General features: G+C 47.4%; 1 protein-coding gene across 1 annotated transcript in view; it reads left to right on the forward strand.

The window, feature by feature from the left end:
• Positions 1 to 783: 783 nt before the first annotated feature.
• Positions 784 to 19,754, forward strand: part of TBX15 (T-box transcription factor 15) — a 102,586-nt gene continuing 83,615 nt past the window's right edge. Inside the window, exon 1 of the mRNA XM_045979346.1 lies at positions 784 to 988. Coding sequence (XP_045835302.1) covers positions 784 to 988 — 205 coding nt within the window. The remainder of the gene's footprint in view (positions 989 to 19,754) is intronic.

The raw sequence follows: 19,754 nt of genomic DNA on the forward strand, positions 1-19,754 counted from the left end.
GATACGGATTTGGGACGGGCAGGGATTTGGAAAGGCGAAGATCAGACCTAGACTTTCGGCCCTCCCCTCTCCCCCACGGAGAACCCGTGGGGGACCGGGAAGCCAGGGGTTAAAGCGGCCCAGGAGCATCCGCGGACTGCCCGCGCGGAGCCTTGGCCCGAGCCTCAGTCTCTCCCCTCCTCTCATTGGCCCGCGCTCCTAGGGTTTCTCCTGTTCCCTCCTCGCCATTGGTCGGGGCTGGCTTTTTTTCCCCTCAGTCTTTCTCTTCCTCCCCCTCCCTCTCCCTCACCCCACGGACAGGAGCGCACCGCCTGCCCCCAGCTCCTCGCGAAGGGAGGAATTTAGAAAAAAAAGTTTCCCAGAAGTTTGGATCAGAGGAAGGACGGGAAGACCAAGAGAGGAAGAGGGAGAGGGAGGAGAGAAAGGGAGAGGGAGGAGAGAGAGAGAGAATAAAAAAAAGATGAAGTCCAGTCTACACAGCCTGTGAGCGCCTGCCCCGGTGGGTGGGAAGCAGGACTCGGGCGCTCATGCAGCGAGCGGGCGGCGCTCCGGGCGCTCGTTTCTAGCGGCTGGGGCAGCTAGGGGCGCCGGTCGGTGCCGGCTGCGGAGGGCGGGGGTGGACGCAGGGGGAGGGTGCCGAGGACCCGCAGGGCCGCCGCCTCTGTCTCGGCCTCTGCGCCGCCGCCTCTCCCGGGCCCGGCCCGGCGGGCGCTCCGAGCGTGAGGGCGCGAGCTGCTCCCTCAGTAGCGGGGGCGAGCGGAGGCCGGGGTGCGGGCGGCTAAGATGAGTGAAAGGAGAAGATCTGCAGTCGCCCTGAGCTCGCGAGCACATGCCTTCTCCGTTGAAGCCTTGATCGGCTCAAATAAAAAGCGGAAACTGCGAGACTGGGAGGAGAAGGGGTTGGACCTGTCCATGGAGGCGCTGAGCCCCGCGGGCCCACTCGGAGACACGGAGGACGCGGCCGCACACGGCCTGGAGCCTCACCCGGGTGAGTGCGCAGGGCCAGACCGAGGGAGGCGGGCGGAGAGGGGACGCCGGGCGGCCAGCCTGCGGGCGGAGTGGTGTGGAAGGAGGCCCTGCTCCCTGACGTCCTGCCTTGCTCCGACGCGGGTTTCCTTTTCTTTGCGCAAACGTCTTGAGCTTTCCGCAAATTCGCTGCAAACAATTTTGCGGGGAACTGAGCCTTGCATATTCGTCGTCAACCTCAGGCAAGGAGGCCTCGCTCTCATCCCTTTCTCTGCTGGGAGCGGAGCGCACTGTTCTGGTGTCTACAACTGAGCGGCCGCAGGCCCCCGGGGGTTAAGGAGGGGCACAGATCGAAGGCGACCTCGGGAGCGGAGAGGGGCTGGCATTCGCTCCTGAGACCTCCAGTAGACTGGCGTGGAGTTCTCTGGCTCGACACCCAGTCTCGGGAAATGCCCAGTTTGTCCCATTTAGCCTTCGACCTCGGTCCTTGCCCTTCCCCCACCAACTTTTCTGGGACTCAAGTTCTTGTGTTTCCCCTACTCCGGGGACGACCGAGCATAATTACATTTCTACTTCGGTGGCGTTTACGGTAAAGGGATGTATGTTATAACCCTTACCCTGCGCCCTGGGTCACTCTTCAGGGCCAACACCTCTATGTATTGGGGGAAGCGGAGTGATTAATTATTGCCTCGGATCTATCCATGCACATTATATGCACACAACACGTAAAACACAGAGCGGATGTTGGTGTGTCTATTTTAGCAGAGACCTGGGCGAGTAGTTGGTTGAGGGGGAACAACTTAACGTTTTGTATCAAGTGCCAAGATTTCAACTGTGCCAAACAGCCCGGGGGAACAGCTGTTGTCGGAAGAATCTTGCGCGCGCGCCCGCGCGAGCGCGGGTACGCGCGTCCACACACACATACACACACGGTCGCAGCTTGGTTTAGCGGTTTCAGAAACTTTCCAGCCAGGGCTTCTGCTTCTGGAGGTGCTCCTGCTGACCAGCTAACGTTGGGGAGTAAACCTGGGTCAGCGCGCCGGAAGGGGGCGGGCGGCGGCCCACAAAGGGATGGGGGTGGCTACGGCCCCGAAGAGCTTGGGGACGGAGCTTTGGGGCCCAGGGGTTGGGGGCTGGAAAACTGGCCGACCCAAGGAGGGACAGCTGTCGCTTACATTTTCTCTTTCGGCAGTGACAGTTCAATTTCCATGCTCCTGAGGCTAATAATAACGCGATTAGCGGGTGACTTGCAGAGACCGAGTTTTATGAATTCTCCGTGTTCTTGTGGCCCGTTACGGTATTTGAGTTTAGTGCTGGGGAATTATTTTTATTAGTCGATGAAAAGAAAATTAAAAGGAGATTTATTTCGTCCGCTCAAATCTTTCTCAGTATTTGGATGCGGGTGCCTGTCCACGCGGACCCCTGTGTGGGCAATCCAGAAAGGAACGCGTAGCTAATGTGTGTTTCCCATCTCTGGCCAGACCCTGTTTCCTCACCGCATTTATATGTTGTCAAAATCCACTTGCGCCTTCACACAGTTTAGTGGGAGTTCTTTCAGGCCTCCAGACAACTCATGGTTTGGAAGGTTAGTTTATTTTACTTTCCTGACGGTGGAAAAGACAGAAGTTACTTAACTGTGCGTGGTAGACACCCTGTCCGCAGGTACGTTTCTCTAGGGAGAGGTCCAGGTCCGCTGCACCTGGTCTAGGGTCGCTTGTTCAAAAAGACCAATACCTGCGATCATAATTAGGGACTCAGCTCGGAGTTTTCTCTTTTCCCCGTTTTCCTCCGCCATAGTGAGGAGAGAAATGGTTGGGACTAGGAGAGACCATTCCAGAGACATAAACCTGTTGTCCAGAATGCTCTTATCTCGCTCCCACAGTATGGGGGTAGGGGGTGAGGACCTAACATAGGACTTCATGTCACTCAGAGATCAGCTGACCCGTTCCCATTTCATCTTTTTTTTTTTTTTTTTTTTTTTTAAGAAAAAGATGGGCGTTTGGATTAGAAAAAACGAAATAAGTTTGTGGGGTTGAGGCCCAGGAGGAGGAAGAAGCTGAAAGCTGAGAGCACTCTCGGGCCTTTTGGGGCGGGCTACCAACCCCGCCTGTCTGCGTCGTGCACCAAGGGGATCTCCAAGTTCGAGCCCCCGCAGTGGCCAAAGCTTTCTTAGGAACCGGACATAGAAATAGAAAAGACCTTTCAGAAAAACTGCGTGGTGGAGTGGAGCCCCTGCAGTCCCCAGAGTGGAGGAGGCGGGACTGCAGGCTCTGGGCCCGGATGGTAGCAGCAGAAGGCGAGTCCAGGGCTTGGGGTCCCTTGTAGGCCTTTCTTTCTTTTTCTAATCCGGCGCCCTAACGAACACACATACATCACCTTTAAAGGTGTGTGTCTGGTGATGGAGGTGGGAGAGGGGCCCAGGCAACTCCATTGTGCCTGGGACCAAGCCTCTGCCGTCCTTGGCCTCAAGTTGTTTAAACTCTCTTCCCGAATTAGGACCGCGAGCTGGCTGGACCCGCCGCATGGCTCGCCTGCGCTAGCCTGATGATAAGAAGTCAGAAATAGATGGGGGAAACGACAACAGAAATATAATTGCCACGGAGCTGGGGAAGGATTAAACAAACACGCATACAGACACAGGACACCCGCCTAAAGCAATCGTGTTTATCATTTTCACCATTCCCTCCCTCTGACTGGTACCTCCGTTTTTCCAGCCCTCCCTGTCCGTGCCTTAAAATCCCAGGATCCTGCCACAACCCAAGGGTTGTGTTTAATGTTTAACTTTTTATTCAAAGACGTGGCCTTTTGCTTTTTCACAGCCCGTTTTTCTTTCCGCGTCAGGACAGAGCTGGCTTTCGTTGGCGCCGAGCGCCCGCAGCCTGGGGCGCCAACCTACAGCAATGGGGGACCAGCCCAGCCTGTGCGCTGTAGGAACTCACACATCAGAGGACACACCGTATGTATTTCAAAAATTTCCACCGATCCTGCTGGTCCCGAAAAACCCCAGGCCCAAAGGGCCTTGGAGAAGGGCCTGCGAGGTGCCCTCATTATTGCCAGAACTCCGCGTCTTCTAGAGAAGCTGCCAGGACGCAGCCGCCGCAGGCTCCGGAGGGTCTCCGAGGAGCCTGACTCCCGGGCCTGCTTACCCCCGCCTCTCACCAAGCAGCAACAGGGAACACTTTTGAGCCAGGATCGCCCGGAGCAGCTGCTCCGGCTGCGGCCTTGGAAGTATATTTCAGGCACGCGGCGGCGCCATCTGCGCTCGGACCACAGCCCCCGCTCCATCCGGCTTCCCCGGCTCGAGTTTGGAGCTTGGGCCTTTCCCGCCCAAATCCACAGCGGAGTAAGGCCGAGGTCCGGTCTCCCGCGGAGCGAAATAATTCAAACCTTCTGCGAAAGGATTTCCCCCTCCAGGGCCTACGGCCCTGAGCCTTGCCGCCGCGGCCCTCCAGAGGCCTAAGAAGGTGGCGGCGTAGGCGGGTGGGTACACAAAGCAGGCGCAGTCAAGAACGTGAGGGCAGGTCCGTACTCCGCGCACACGTGCACGTACGTCAGACTCGCGCGTCCCGTGCACCTCTCCGCGCAATCCCTTGTGAAATGAGACAGGAAACGCCCTTGCAGTGCCCAGGGCACTTTCTTCTTTCGACTTACCGAGATCAACAGTTAACGCGAATTAATCTGCCAGTTTATGGCTTGTTTGCTCTGAGTAAGACTCGCAAGATTTTAATCCTGACATCACCCCTCCACCCACCCCTAATCCCCAATAGGGAAACACAGGGTCAAAACGGAGGAAGTGACTCTTCACTGACGTTTAAGTAATGGAGAAAAAACGATGAGTTTGAAGCCAGTGGGGAGAATGTGCTTGCGCGGGGCAAGAACCAGCCAGGGCGCAGGCTGGAGCTTGGACTGCCTGGCAAGGGTGTGGGGTGCGCTGGGCGAGAAGCCAAAGTGTAAGCCCGAGATAGAGCCCGGGGCGAGAAACACCGGTTCCTCAGTGGTACCTGCGCCCCCAAAGCCAGTGCAGGTCTCGAAGGTGCCAGGCTTAGACCCTGAGGATGAGCCAAATGTGGTGCCTGCTGGATATGCGCAACGCTCTCGCCTGCCCAGTCAAAACGGCCTTCCGCGGTGGCCGCGTCTTTGGTGAGTGACCTTGTGTGAAGGGGACTGAGGAGGGTAGGCTAAATCTGAATTCGTCATAGGCTGGTGAGGATGGATGTGCTCGGAATGAATGCCAAAAGGCCTTTCGTCGTGCAGGTCGGACGTTGGCTAAGTCAGACGCCCTCTGGACGCGCAGGGTCTGGAGAGCACACCGCGGTGGCTCCCGGGAGGTGGGCAGGGTTATGAACATGTTCTGTGTAAATCCCTGGCCCTGGCGCTGTGGCACAGTAAAAGCCACCAGGAAGAAGGAAACTGTTCTAAGCCCCTCTATCCCGTAGATGGAGCAAACTGTTGGAGGGCAGTGGGGAGGACAGGGAATTGGGAAAACCCTAATGTCCAGAGTTTGGAATGTGATGGAAGGGAGCCGGAGTGTGCTGTGTTTTGCACCCGCCCAAGTCATCCCCCGTCCCCCCGCGGTCTTCACAGCTCCTTGTGAGGCACGTAGAAGGCGCAGGGCTAACCGGCGAGCCTCAGGTAACGGTCTCTCTTCGCGGCTGGGCGGTGCAAGGCCCCTTGCTGGGCTCCGCCATCTGCCTCTGCCCCTCTGAGACTGGTCTGACGCGCAGGGAGAAACCTTCTCTGGACAGATCAGCTCACAGCGTAGGCGCTCAGCTCTTCTGAATTTGCGTCTTCCACGCCTCACCCAACACCATTTCTTATTGAACACTTTATTTATTTGGGTTCAGACCTAGCCACTTTCGGGTTCCTGATTTTATAGGTTAAACTCCCAGAAAGAGAAGTTCGCGGGTGACGTTCATGCAGGGGGAAGGGGGAATTAAATTTTTAATAGTGGAGTTCGTACTTTCATGAAATTATAGTGACGTATACCCGCTGACGGTTTCCTGTCCGCCCCCGCCCCCGCCCCCTTACTTCAAATGGTATCATGGCCATCTTTTAAATATTAAAGGAAATTAGTTTAAAATCCAATTAATACACCCAGCACCCGAGGAGCGACTGACGAATGGGATCTAAACTTAAGATGATCGGGTATTAGTGGTTTGCGTTCCCCCATTTATTTGTATAATTTCCTTCGTCTGTGCGCACAGCAGTTTAATGGAAGCTAGTCCCTCATCATTAATCGTTCATGTTGGGCCACAAGGGGAGAAGGACAAATACCTTTTGGCTCAGAAGACCAGAAACATTTTGTTCATCCAAGCTTCTCCAGGGCACAGCTTAGTTTTAAAGAGTGAAATATTCCAGGTCTGTCACAATCGTTCCCTGTATTGCCAAAAATATATTAATAAGAGGAGGGGACTTTTTTGAGTCCTGATTATGGACTTGGTTAGAAGTTTATTTCTCACACCCAGGAGTAAAGTGATTACTTCTTAAATCTGTCAGTTCCTTCTCTAGGTGATTGTAGAGTTAAAAACAAAAGCAAGACGGGACTGAGCAGATTCCACGGGGATAAAGAGCAGAGAGCAGATGCGCATTTCACTTCTCTTTCTGGAAACGCAGAAATCCATCTAATGATTATTATGGGGGGGGGTGGTGTAGCTAGTTATTGCTTTCTTACTCCCAAAAGACAAAGTAGTTCAGCAGGATAGAATATTTAAGTGGTTTTCTAGTTTTGACCTTTTGGGATATTTTTCCACAGGGTAAAGTAGGGAACTGGTGGAATCTTTCCCCCTTCTTTCTCTCATCCATGTGGTTTATTTTTGCCTTCCTTTTCTGGTTTCCAGGGAGCCCTGAATTTTATAAGTGCATGACTGCGATACAGGGGTCTGCACTGGGAACAGCAATTAGCAAATTTATAAATTAGGGCCTGTTTACACGTCTTTGGGCATGGATAATCATTACTTAAGTGAGGCCCTTGCTCTAAGTGTCAGGATGGAAAATGAGACTCAGTAGGGAGGATAGGAGGTGAAACGGGAAGAGGTGGGGGAATTAGGCAACCAGTGACAACAAATCAACATTTATGCAGTGCCATTACTGGCTTCACTTTGAGGCAGGACATTCTGCTGACTATAAACTGATGATGAGCTTTTTTGATACAAGACGTGAAAATAGGCCTTGCATTAGATACTCTGTTCTATACTCTTTTTACCAGCCAGTGTTCAGCTATGCCCTTTAGGTGTAAGCGTTATAAAATGTATTAAAGAGTATATAATGAACTGTATGTGTTTACACACAAATTTATGTGTGAAATCTACCGCTCTGAACGAGACATAGAAAATATCTCAGGAAATACCAGAAAAATATTAGAGGAAAAAACCTGCCCCTCTCATTTGTGGAGCCAGTTAACAAAAGGAGAACACGTAAAATTTGGGGGGTCAGAAATTTTGTCATCTCTAGGTATCCATTTGACAATTCCAGGAGAATTCCAGATTTGAAATTCCTTGGTATTGGCATTTTTACTTAACTGTCAAATTAATTTAAGATTTTGACCAAAGTCCAAGAGAAAACACTAGAAAAGGAAACTGTACAGATGCAATTTGAAAGAGCAGGAAGAGTGGAGTTTTTTTCTAACTAAACTTGGGGTTTAAATTTGTGAATAATGCCACCTTCATTTCGGATGGGCAGAATGCTGGCTTGTATTGAAGTATAATTTCATGTTCTTCCATGCAGAGAGTTAACGGAATCACTAAGGGAAATCTTTTAATAGAAATAACGAGAGAAACTGTGATTTGGGGATAATAATTTAACAACATAGAAATATGTGGAAAAATATTCTCCCTATTTGTCCTCTTGTATTTTCTTCAGTATAGCTGCGGAGGCTAAATGAGCTGTTTTCCAAATCGCCACACACTTTAGAAGATTAACAACAACCCCCAACCCAAGTCTGGATTGCACACACAATATCCTAACATAGCCTTCTTTTAAAAACCGACTACAGGTAACAGAGTTCCCTTGAAAAGGATCATCAGAGGTCATTATTATGTACCTAGCTGAGAGCCTTAGAGTTTTAGCGTCTAGTTCTCAGCGGAGTGAACCGAAATTCTTACTCCCAACACCCGCTGTCTTCTCTGCTGTCCCACAACCCCAGAAGGCTCGTCGAAACCCCAGACGGGGGCTCGGAAAGCGGTAAACCCCTCTTACGCTCCCCCACTTCCCCTCACCCAAATTCTCCTCCCCCCACATCCTGTACCCCTCCCCCCACTTCCTATACGCACGGTGAAACGCCCATATTTTCCCCTCTCTTAAAAAAAAAAAAAAAAAAAAATCAGATGAAGTTACACCCGGGAAGGAATTGGGGATTGCATCTCTTCCCATGAAACTATCCCTGGGAAAATAGGGCGGGTCGAGTGACCTTTCTAAGTTATAGAATCGGGCCGCAGCCGCGTCTCCCCTCCTCCTGCCCCTCGCCCGGGCTCCGGTGGCGCCTTGGGGCCGGAGCGGCCAGGCCTGGCCTTGGTGCGCGCGGCCCCGGCTCCTGCTCTGGCGCTCGAGGCTCGGTTCCCGCCGGCGGGTCCGCGCCGCCGCTGGAAACCAGGAGATGCGCAATCCCGAGGGATAGTCGGTGCCCTTCTCAGCTCCCTTTACAGCCTGGAGCAATGCGGGCAGTCGGGTAATCGGGAAGGCCTTGGTAAAAGACCACCGCTTCTCCCCGCAAAAAATCAAGGAAAAAAATCCAAACAAACAAAAACCCCCCAAACAACCACCACCCCCCCCCAACCGAACCGAAACAAACACAAAAACCCCCAACCCCCCAAACGGAACCCACGGATCTTACACCTCGCGCCCCGAGGGGAGTCTGAGCTTTTGCTTTCATCAGGCTGAACAAATATCCAAGGAATTAAACTGACTTCAAAACATTACCAATTAGAAACCAAGAATCCTTCGGCCTGAGGAACTTTTAATCCCTAACCATTTCCAAATGGGTAATTCTAGGGTCAGTAAATATCATAGCCACTCTGTTAAAAAGGAAAGTCATTCCGTCGGTTCTTGGAGAAGCAGAGGATCCCCGGGTGTCTCAGAGGGTCCGTGATGGTAGCGATGCCCCCTGGCTTCTAGAATCCCCGCATTGTTCAACCGAGGCAAAGGGACAGCAAACAATGGTCCTTCACGCTATTCTTGGAGATTAAAAACAGTGAACTAATTCTTCTCCTTTAAAAAAAAAAAAAAGAAAGAAAGAAAAAACCACACATAGAAATGACTACTAGCCATTGACTACTACGCTCTGTAAGAAATGGGCGGGAATGGCTTCCTGGCTACAGCTCCACTTTAGCTGGGAGGGGAGTCTTCCTGGAAGGCTTCAAAGTATCAATCCCACCAGACCCCAGGGCCCAGAATTTTAACCTACTGTTTAGGGAACTTGGGTGGTGTAAGGCTCCTGTTCTTGCTCCTTCTGAAAAATATATAGTTGATTTTCACCATAGGGAGGGGCAGGCATTGGTGCCAGTAAGTAAGTGATTGTGAGCACAGTAGTGCTTTCCCTGGGTTTGAGAAAGCTTCCTCTATCTAGTAACCTTACACTTTTATTTATTTTTTATTTACAACAAAGCTGAGGGAGGGATTATGTACCGATGCACTGTTTAGGGAAAAAGAAGGCTTATGAGAAAATCTATGAGCGAGCTTGCATAAAAAAAAATTCAGGAAACAATTGCTTATGTGGACATCTATGAGTCTTCACTATACTACAAAGCTTTCAACACAGGCCCTCGTATTGTAGATTATATCCCTGTATTATGGTAGGAAGAGGGCTTGACTAGCCTAAAGTAGGCTTAGAGTCTAGCACTAGCTTTATCATTAATTTTGGAACCAGGGATATTTGTTCTAAAAGCAGACATATAAATGTTGAAAAAATTGTTTTAAAGTTGTTTCATAGCCTCAGTTCCTGGTTTGTGAAATGAGGGAGAGAGATTCAAATGACACCTGAGGTCCCCTTAGTTGTAGGATTCTGTGATCTTGTTAAATTTTTTTTCTTGTAATACTAACATTTTCTCCTGAGGTACCTTAGCCATCACTTGATCCATCCTTTTGTTGGAACAAGGCAAGTTTTACTGCATTTGTAGAAAGTAACAGTAATAGCAATTCAAGGTAAAAAAAAAAAATTTTTTTTTTTACTGCTAGAATTAAGAGCTTCCATAAAGCTTTTGAAAAGTTTTTAGATTAATATCACATGTTCAGAAGTTCTGGATCTAGTCCTTTCTGTTTGATGTAACCTATTGTTGCTTGTGTGACTGCCTGGGACCCTCCTGCTGGGAGAATTCTATGGCGCTAGTGAATTTAAAGAAAATACAAGTTATCTATGCTTTGGACATTTTCTGTGCCATTCTCAGAAATAGCTGGAAAAACCATGCATTTGAAAAATGAAGACTGAGAAAAACAGCTTCATCACTAGTAAATTGAATTGATGAGACTTCCCTTCCCCCCAAGAAAATCAGTTGCCCCTCATTACTCTCTGAGCCTGAGGGAAAGCTCTAGTAACTATTCTCCATGTCTAGTCTGCTAAGCTGAGGTCTTGATCTGGCAGAGAAGTGAGAATGCTAAAAGGATGACTTAGTAACAGGCAAAACGCTTGTCAACAAGATAGATCAGAAGACAGCTTAGCATTCAAGACCTCTATTCATAGCTGCTGAACTTGAGGGCAGGGTCAGACCAAAAAATTGGGCCCAGCATACACCTAGGAAGGGTTCTCATGTTTCTATCTGTGGGACCATCTCTCCTTATAGACTTACACAGCTGGGCCAGTGACAGCTCCCCACTTGTATTTGATGTCCCCATTCTCTACAACTCCAGCCCCTGTGTAGACTTGTGTCCTCAGGGACCTTATGGATTTACTGTCATCCCCTTTCACTACCACCCTATAAACTGGTATAAGGCAGAGACCTTGTCTTCATTGTTTTTTATCTCCAGAGCCTAGTACAAGTGGCTGGCACAGAGCAACACTTACTATACAATGATTATAAATAGCAACATTTGTTGAACACTATGTACCAGCCACTGTGCTAAGTTGTGTATTATATACTACAGTGATATAACATAACATAACACAATATATAGTTGTAATACATATTAAAATATATAGTATAGTTATATAATATGTGTGTTCTAAATCACAGTATGATAATCATGTATATTCCAAATAATATACAACTATATATATAGAATGTATATGTTTGTGCATATAGAATACACAAAGTATACATACACACACATCCCAAAGCACTGGTATGAGACAGTAATAATCTTACTATTATCATTTCTATTTGGTGCAATGAATGAATGAGTGATATGATATAGTGGTTAAAAGCTCATGTCTTGAGCTTAAGAATGCTTGTTCCTGAGACCTGGTTCCAGCACTTGCTAGACCTTGGGCAAGTTCCTTAATCTCTCCCAAACCCAGTTTCTGCACCTAGGAAATTGTAATAATAAACATATTCATCAAAAAGTGGTTGTGAGGGAGCACCTGGGTGGCTCAGTGGGTTAAAGCCTCTGCCTTCAGCTCAGGTCATGATCCCAGAGTCCTGGGATCAAGCCCCACATCCGGCTCTCTGCTTGGCGGGGAGCCTGATTCCTCTTCTCTCTCTCTCTCTCTGCCTGCCTCTCCCCCTACTTGAGATCTCTATCAAATAAATAAAATAAAATCTTAAAAAAAAAAGTGGTTGTGAGGATTAAATTAGTACCCATAGAGGAACAAAGGATTTGGCAGTGTCTGTGATTCCTGTCAATTGACTTGACAGTGATTATTCACTTTGGTGACCAGCTTGATAAGAAATTGTTTCAAATTATAAATCTAGCAGGCACCACTGCTCTCCCTGGTGTTTTGCTTTAAGTGGGATGTTTGGAACTTGAAGGGCCATTGGTACTTGGTGTATAGTCTATGGTTAGAAACAGAGGAGCGAAGCTGAGTAGGAATGGCTGGCTAAGGAAGTTAAGTAGGACTTTGCGGGCTGTTGCTATTCAGGGTTCTGCTGAGGCAGAAAGCCAGCCTCCGAGTAAGCATCTGAGGCGGGGAGAGAGGGCTTCAAGGGTGAGTACCAGCTGTCTGGCATGCAGTAAGAAAAGAGGGTAGGTGGAGGGTGGGGCAGGGAGCCTCAGCTTTACCAGCTCCCATTAACTAGGCTCTAGCAGAGGACAGGGTGGCCTTTCTGGATGTGGGAAGTGGAAGAACACAAGCATGTTTTTCAGGTTAGTTTCTGATATTTCTACCTGGAGCCCAGAAATCCCCAAATGGTCAGGTTTTATCCTATGGGCAATAAGGAAGATTCATTTTGTAAAGCCTGTGTTCCAATGGCTCCCAAGGTTGGGCAAAATGAACAAGTCGCATTCAGTAATTGAAATCCCAGTAAAGGATTTGTAGGTGTTGCTTAGTTGAGGAAAAAAATAAATAAATAAAAGGGCCAAATTTAAGGAAAATCTATAATGAAGTTGACTGTCAGGAAGAGGAGACTGGGAAGTCTTTTTTTAGGGAAAACAGCAGAAGCCCAGCCGTTGTGTTAGAACTTAATCTGGCTGCATGATTTTGCAGCTTTCTTCCTTCCAGCAAACAGAAGCCTGGATTTGATCATTTACTACTTTTTTTTTTTTTTTTACAAAACTAGTTACACCCCAGACTTTGTTTATATTGATTCCTGGTAGCAGAGGAGGAAAGTGCATTCCCAGGGGAAGAGGAACTAAGAAGATCTCTCCCAAGGCCTCCTCCATGGAGCCCAGCACCCTTCAGCAGTAACACTCAGGCCCTGCCTGACCATCCAGAGGTGGGGGGAACTATTCTGCCCTGGCTAGAATTCAGGTTTCAGTCTTCTAAACATATCTGTGCACCACATTTTATCTCCAAGACAGCTGTTTCTTTACTTCCCCAATCTTACAAACATCCTCTTCTCTCAGAGTGTGCACCGTCCTGACAAATAGGAACTCCTACGGATTGAGGGCACATTCTGTACCAGGCACTATACTCATAGTTTCATTCACATTGTCTCCTTGCATTCACCCAATAGTCCTGGAAGGAAGGTGATTGTTTCCCCATTTTATGCATGAGGAAATTGAGGACCAAAGAGTTTTAATAACTTGCCAGTATCCTTAACCATTACAAAATATTGCCTTCCCTGGTACATAGCTCACTTCAGTGCCCTAGAGGGAACTTTCAACTTTTGTAGATGAAAATCTATGCATGCTGCCTGTGCTGTTCCTCAAACAGAAATTATTAAATCATTAATGAGAGAGAGTTCATTTATAGTTTCAGGGTCTCTCTCTTAAGGTGCCTTCTCCATACAGGCTGGAGGAAGTCTCTGTGTGACAGTGATATAAGGCGGAGTTTGGGAGCCATGGTCTTTGGAATAGGGGGTGTGCACCTATGCGAAGCTGACTTGCTTTTCTTTGACTTTCATGCACAGAAATCTCAGTGTCTGAAATGTGGTGGCTACATACTGAATTTGATCTGAAACCTCCTCAACCTAAATCCCCTCATGCAGTGAAATTCAGGGGAAACTTTAACTGCCCTGTTTTACCCATTCCCTTCTCCATTCACAACGGGATGGTTGGAATCTTATTGGTAATTGATTCAAAATGGAACAGCTTAGAAACATATCAGTTGCAGTGAGGAGCAATTTGTGCATTTCTAAGTACTGTTGATTTTTTCAAAACTCAGCAATCACAGCTGAAATCCCTTTGCCATGGATTGAATTTACAAAGGAAGAGATTCTGATTTCCACAGTGGCTTCTTTTTAATGCCCAAGGATTAGGAAACCGCCTTGAGGACCCACAGCAAGTACACCCGCTCTCAGAGTCCTGGCTTTAACTTTAACCTCTGAGTGGCTGCTCTGATTCATTTATTTTGTAACAGCTCTATTTAGAGGAGCCTTATTTGGTATGGCATCACTTATTTGCAGAGATCTCTCATCCCTAGACACACTTCCACCCTGTGCTCCTTCACTCTTCTAGCATGTTCTGCATAGATGTGCCCCCAGTGGCGAGTTTCCGGGAGCTTAGTAACGGGCTCCAGGGTTTCTGGTCCACCTGTTCACTGTCTTTCCACCACTTTCACTGCCACTCCAAGTAGCCTTCCTCTCTTAGGAAGTCTGATGTCTCTAGCAGGGATTTGGAGAAAAACTACACCCCCTCTTTCAGTGTGGACTGTACATTAATGTGTTTCTTGGCTGTGTCACTGTAAGGTCTATCGAATTCCTCTTTGTTGTGCCCAGTGTTAGAAAAGTGGCTTTTAGAAACTAAAAAAGAGAGAGAGAGATGTAAAGTCTGTCTCTGTTTTAATGCTTTGCTTTTCCTGACTGCCCACCCCAGTTTGTGCAGGCAGCAATTGATGGGATTCAATATAATCTTGCATCAACAAAAGCATATGAATCTCTGGGCCCATTTCCTTTCCCAAGGAACCTGTGTGGAGCCAGACTCTTGAAATATAGAGTGTGGCAGAGGAGGAGATGAATGCTGCAAATCTGGATGGCTTGCTGGAGCTCACTCAAGAGATCTGTTCAATTACAAAGGTAGATTCTGCAAGATGTGAAATGAGCCAGGCCTTGGCCATTTTATTCCCCCACCCCAGCATTCAGAGCCCTATCTGCATGGCCAGTATTAATCCTGGGAACGTTAGATCCCATCTGGTGCAACTGTGCATTACCCAGATTAGACTGTGACATCACAGAGATTTAAGCCTCTCTGTGATATTCGGACTGGGTGGTAGGTAGTGCAGGAGGCACTCCCTAAGACACGGGACAATTTGACGGGTGTAGGAATGAGCAAATAGTGAAGGCAGTCCTGGCAACTGTGCGTGTGTGTATGTGTAGGGGAGGGCTGGCAGGGGTGCCGAGGGGTGTTAAGGGGAGAGCTGGGAGGAACGGTTCCCCCAGCCTGCGTGGGTGAATTGGTTCCGGATGTTAACATTTTTTTCCTGGGGCTTGACTACATTCTTATTTTTCTTTGCCTGTCTGTTTTCCTGCCCAAGCTGTTAGGCTTCCACAGCTGTGTGGCTCATTGCTGGTGAGTGTTGAGAATGACATATCTGGCTTTATTGCAAGGGCAGTTTGGGGGCATGCATATAGGTAAACTTTTGAGAGGTTTTTATCCAGCATCTTTCATAAAGTTTGAGGTTTTTGAGGGGGGTGCATTATCTTGTCTGGTTAGTACCAATCCTGTATTGCACAGGATGACCTCTATTGAGGATTAATTATGGAATATTTTGGAAAGCAGACGGTACTTCATATCTCAGAAGCAGAAGGGACTGGCTGGTGTGGGAGACTAAGACAACAGATGGAGGCCAGGGATGCAGCAGAACACAGCCGAGAACACAGGGTGTGGGGCAGTCAGGACGCATAGTTCTGGCCATGTGGCTTTGGGCAAGTGACTTCACTCTGTCTCAGTTGAGTTCATGGACTCTGAGGGGACTATGGTCTGCTGCAGGGTTGCTGTTGAGAAGTCATTGAGATAACAAAGTCAAAAGCACTTCTGGCACAGTGCCAGGCTCATAGAACGTACCCAGTATAAGCATTTGTCTCCCTTGATTGTGCTTATACTTTCAGTAAATTGAGAAAACTCAGAAGCTCTTCAGTGGTCAGATGAGAAACTTTTTGGTGAGTGCCAGACACAGGATTGTCCCAAACCACTCTTCTTAGCTGATTTCCATTGCTGTCCCATTCATAGCACACTCGTTCACACAGGCTGACTAATTTTTTAAGTGGACACATAATTGACATCCACACTGTATAAGTTTAAGGTGCACAGTGTGTTGACTTGATACATTTATATATTGTAATATGATTACCACCTTTTGTGGAGAAATTTAAGATGTATTCTCTTAGCAACTATAATACAGTGTTGTCAACTATAATCACAATGTTCTTCATTAGATCTTAATATTTATCTTCTCACTCTAAGTTTTGTTTTCTTTAACTGACATCTCCCTGATTCCACAACCCCCCAGCCTCTGGTAACCACCATTCTACTCTGTTTTTATGAGTTTGGCTTTTTGAGACTCCACATAGAAGTGAGATCGTGCAGGATTTGTCTTTCTCTGACTTATTTCATTCAGCAATATGTGCTCAATGTCCATTCATACTATGGCAAATGGGAGGATTTCCTTCTTTCTCTGGGTAATATTCTACTGTCTCTGGCTGCTGTCTATCTAACATCTTTATTTATTCACCTGTTGAAAACAAGTAGACACTTGTTTTCATATCTTAGCTATTGTGAATAATTGCTACAGCGAACATGGGAGTGCACAGTATCTTTTTTGAGTTCCTGCTTTCATTTCCTTTCTACACAGTCTTTTTAATCATCCCCCAAGCAGTTGCTCCTGCTCCTCCTTTGGTTTGGAACACTTTCCTCCCTTCTCCTCGCCTAAAATTTCTCTTGAAGAGAGCTTATCCTGCTGTCAAGACCCATCTTGAGCACTTTGTATGACAGAAATCTTCCCAGATGAAAAAGGGCAATTTGAGGGGCGCCTGGGTGGCTCAGTGGGTTAAAGCCTCTGCCTTCGGCTCAGGTCATGGTCCCAGGGTCCTGGGATCGAGCCCCATGTTGGGCTCTCTGCTCATCGGTGAGCCTGTTTCTCCCTCTCCCTCTGCCTGGCTCTCTGCCTACTTGTGATCTCTGTCTATCAAATAAATAAATAAAATCTTTAAAAAAAAAAAGGGCAATTTGATACAAATGGGGTCTCTTTATGGCTTCCTCTCAAAATGGCGCCAGTGTCCTTCTTTCATTTTGTAGTCATAAAGGAGTCTCAGCTAGATGATATTTGGCTCTCAAAGGAGTAACCAAGATGGTAAGCATACAGGGGTCCTTTGTTGACTTCCCTCATCAGCAAGCTCCTTTTGAGAGGAGGTCTTCAAGTAATCTGATTAGACCATTTCTGGGCAAAGCTTCTGTCTTGCTTTTGGCTTCATAAAATGGAAGCCTACAGGTTTACCAACAAGCCAATAACTTGACTTTAGTGTTTCTTTCTTTGGCAGGATATATGCCTGTTTTCTTCTTGCTGTCCTGTTAGATAGACACATACTTTTCAATTCTTGAGCAACTGATGCCTATAGCCAAGGAGACAGTGCCTAGCCATCTCTCTTTGTTCTGTGGCTATCTTTGCACAAATGCACACGCACTCACACATTCACATAATGCTTTCTATTGAGCTTTTCTACATATTAAAACTGGTCACTAAAGAAGGGGTAAAGTAGAAGCCTATAAAACTTAATGCTTTCTACTTCTCTTATGACATTTAACACATTTTGCCTCGAAGGATAACTTTTTGGAGAGCATATTTGTTTCAGAAATGGACTAGAGTGGAAAGCCCTGGGGACCACTGTGTCTTACTCGTCTCTGAATTGCTGTTAGCTCTGAACATTTGTAAAATGGAATCCGTAGTTGTCAGACTTTAGTGATGGATTTTGTAACCGTTACAGCCACTTTGCAGATGATTTGGCTTCAAGATGATCCTAGACGCCCAGCATGAAGTGTCTGCCAGTTGCCTGTAGGTGTGATCTTGGACGTGTCAATTGATGTCTCTATATTCTGGAGTCTCTCTATCTCTAATAGAGATAAGACCACTGAATTTTATAAGAAGGAGAGGCAGTCTAATTGCACTACTAATAAGGCATTTTTTTTACCTTTAATTAATTAATTTATTTTTTTCAGCATAACAGTATTCATTGTTTTTGCACAACACCCAGTGCTCCATGCAATACGTGCCCTCCCTATTACCCACCACCTGGTTCCCCCAACCTCCCACCCCCGCCCCTTCAAAACCCTCAGGTTGTTTTTCAGAGTCCATAGTCTCTTATGGTTCGCCTCCCCTTCCAATTTCCCTCAATTTCTAATAAGGCATTTTTGTAGCTGATTGCTGAATGCTTTCTGTATGGAGCCTATTTTGGAAGCTCTCTCTTGATGAGGTATCAGCAATTTAGAATCACGGTTAGTCTGTGGGCGTACCTCTGCCCCATCCCATCCTGATTTTTTCAGGCCTTATGTCTAAGGCAGCCTCTGTTTCCTGCCCAGCATGGGAGAAAAAGAAATAGAATAAAAGGCAATCTGAAAATCCCCAGTGCTAAACTGAAGTGCAAAAATATCTCCAAATGAAAGAAAGATTGCATGAGTTTTCCCGAGAAAGCAGCACAGAGTTCTGATGAACTGAAGCAGAATGACAGCAATTCTTCTGGTGGTTCCTCCCCCGAGCAGTCGGAATATGTGAGTGAAGTGACAGGAGGTCCCAGCTCAGGGCTCGGCCCCAAGATGTGGGGAAAGGCAAATTGTCAGGAGGAAAAAGGAGAAAATCCTCTGAACCATAAGGTAAGATTTGAGCAGGGCAGGGGCCCGAGGGATGTAAGGGAGTTCTGCGGGAATGCATTTCAGAACCAGCACAGTCAAAACAAAGAGTCATGGACTGAGACGTATCAAGGGCCAAGTACTTTTGGGACCTGTCAATTACAGAGAAGATCCTTGGTGCTATCCCGGCTCTGACTCAGATCATCAAGGGGAGAAACAGTCTCAGTTTGCCATTTCCTTTCATCCTTTATGCCTCACGATGTGCCTTACAGCTGTGAGTATCTGGAACCTGCTTTAGAGGAAAAGGCTTTCCAAACTTGTCTTGTTAGGGCTCTCAGCTGCTGTGCCCACAGTGGTGGCCAATCACTGGGACCAACCCGATGTCATTATGGTTTCCCAGGGCTCGTGGCTTCCAAGCCATTATTACATTCTGCATACAGCACACTGGAAGCAAACTTCCATAGAGGTCAACAGACCTGAAGCTCTAAGTCATGGGAAAAGAGAGCTTCTCTGCACTTTATATGTAAAAAAGTAGGATCATTTGAGTCTGTCTTTCTCTGGTTGAACATCTCTGATCCTGAATCATGAGGCTACTTCGTCAAGATGAGCCTGTGGGCCCCTAAATATTAACTAGCAATAGACTCTGGGAATTGTTCAATGTCCTGGTGTCATCTGGGAGCCCACCATTCCAACACAGTGTTTATTCTAGATTCTCTTTAGAAAGAGAATGTGTTTCAGAAACTCAAACTTGGGGATGGGGCACAATGGCATGCACTTATATCTAGTTGTGGATCATGAAGGACCCTACTGACAAACCTCTGAAGGCCAACAGTTTTCTTCAGATGCTGTAGTGTATCCTATATTGTCCATAAGAGGTTTGGAATTTCATTATTCATGGGGCACCTGGGTGGCTCAGTTGGTTGGGTATCTGCCTTTGGCTCAGGGCATTATCCTAGGGTCCTGGGATTGAGTCCCATGTCTGGCTCCTTGCTGAGTGGGGAGTCTGCTTCTCCCTCTGCCTGCCTCTTTCCTTGCCTGTGCTGGCTCTCTCTGTCATATGAATTAAAAAAAATTTTCATTATTCATGGATTGGCATCCTGATTCTTTTTAAAAATTCAATTAGCCAATAATATAGTACATCATTGGTTTTTGATATAATGTTCAATGGTACATTAGTTGCATATAACACCCAGTGCCCATCACATCATGTGCCCTTCTCAGTGGCATCCTGATTCTTAACTAGGCTTCCTTAAGGTCTCTCATGGTCTAGAAGGTCAGGAGCAGTAACCACAGATATCATTCCAGAAGGTCACTGCCTTGTGGCCCTTGTGGTAATCACACAGATTGAACTCCTTTATTTTCTATTTCACAAATATATGGGGTGGAGGAGAGGATGATAGGATCTTGAGCTGTAGGATGAGGGGAAGGCGTCCCCTTTGAGAGGGAGTAAGCACCTTTGTCCAGGATGCTAAAGAACTTGGCACAGA

This window comes from Meles meles, chromosome 1 (genome assembly GCF_922984935.1).
Source record: "Meles meles chromosome 1, mMelMel3.1 paternal haplotype, whole genome shotgun sequence".
NCBI lineage: Eukaryota > Metazoa > Chordata > Mammalia > Carnivora > Mustelidae > Meles > Meles meles.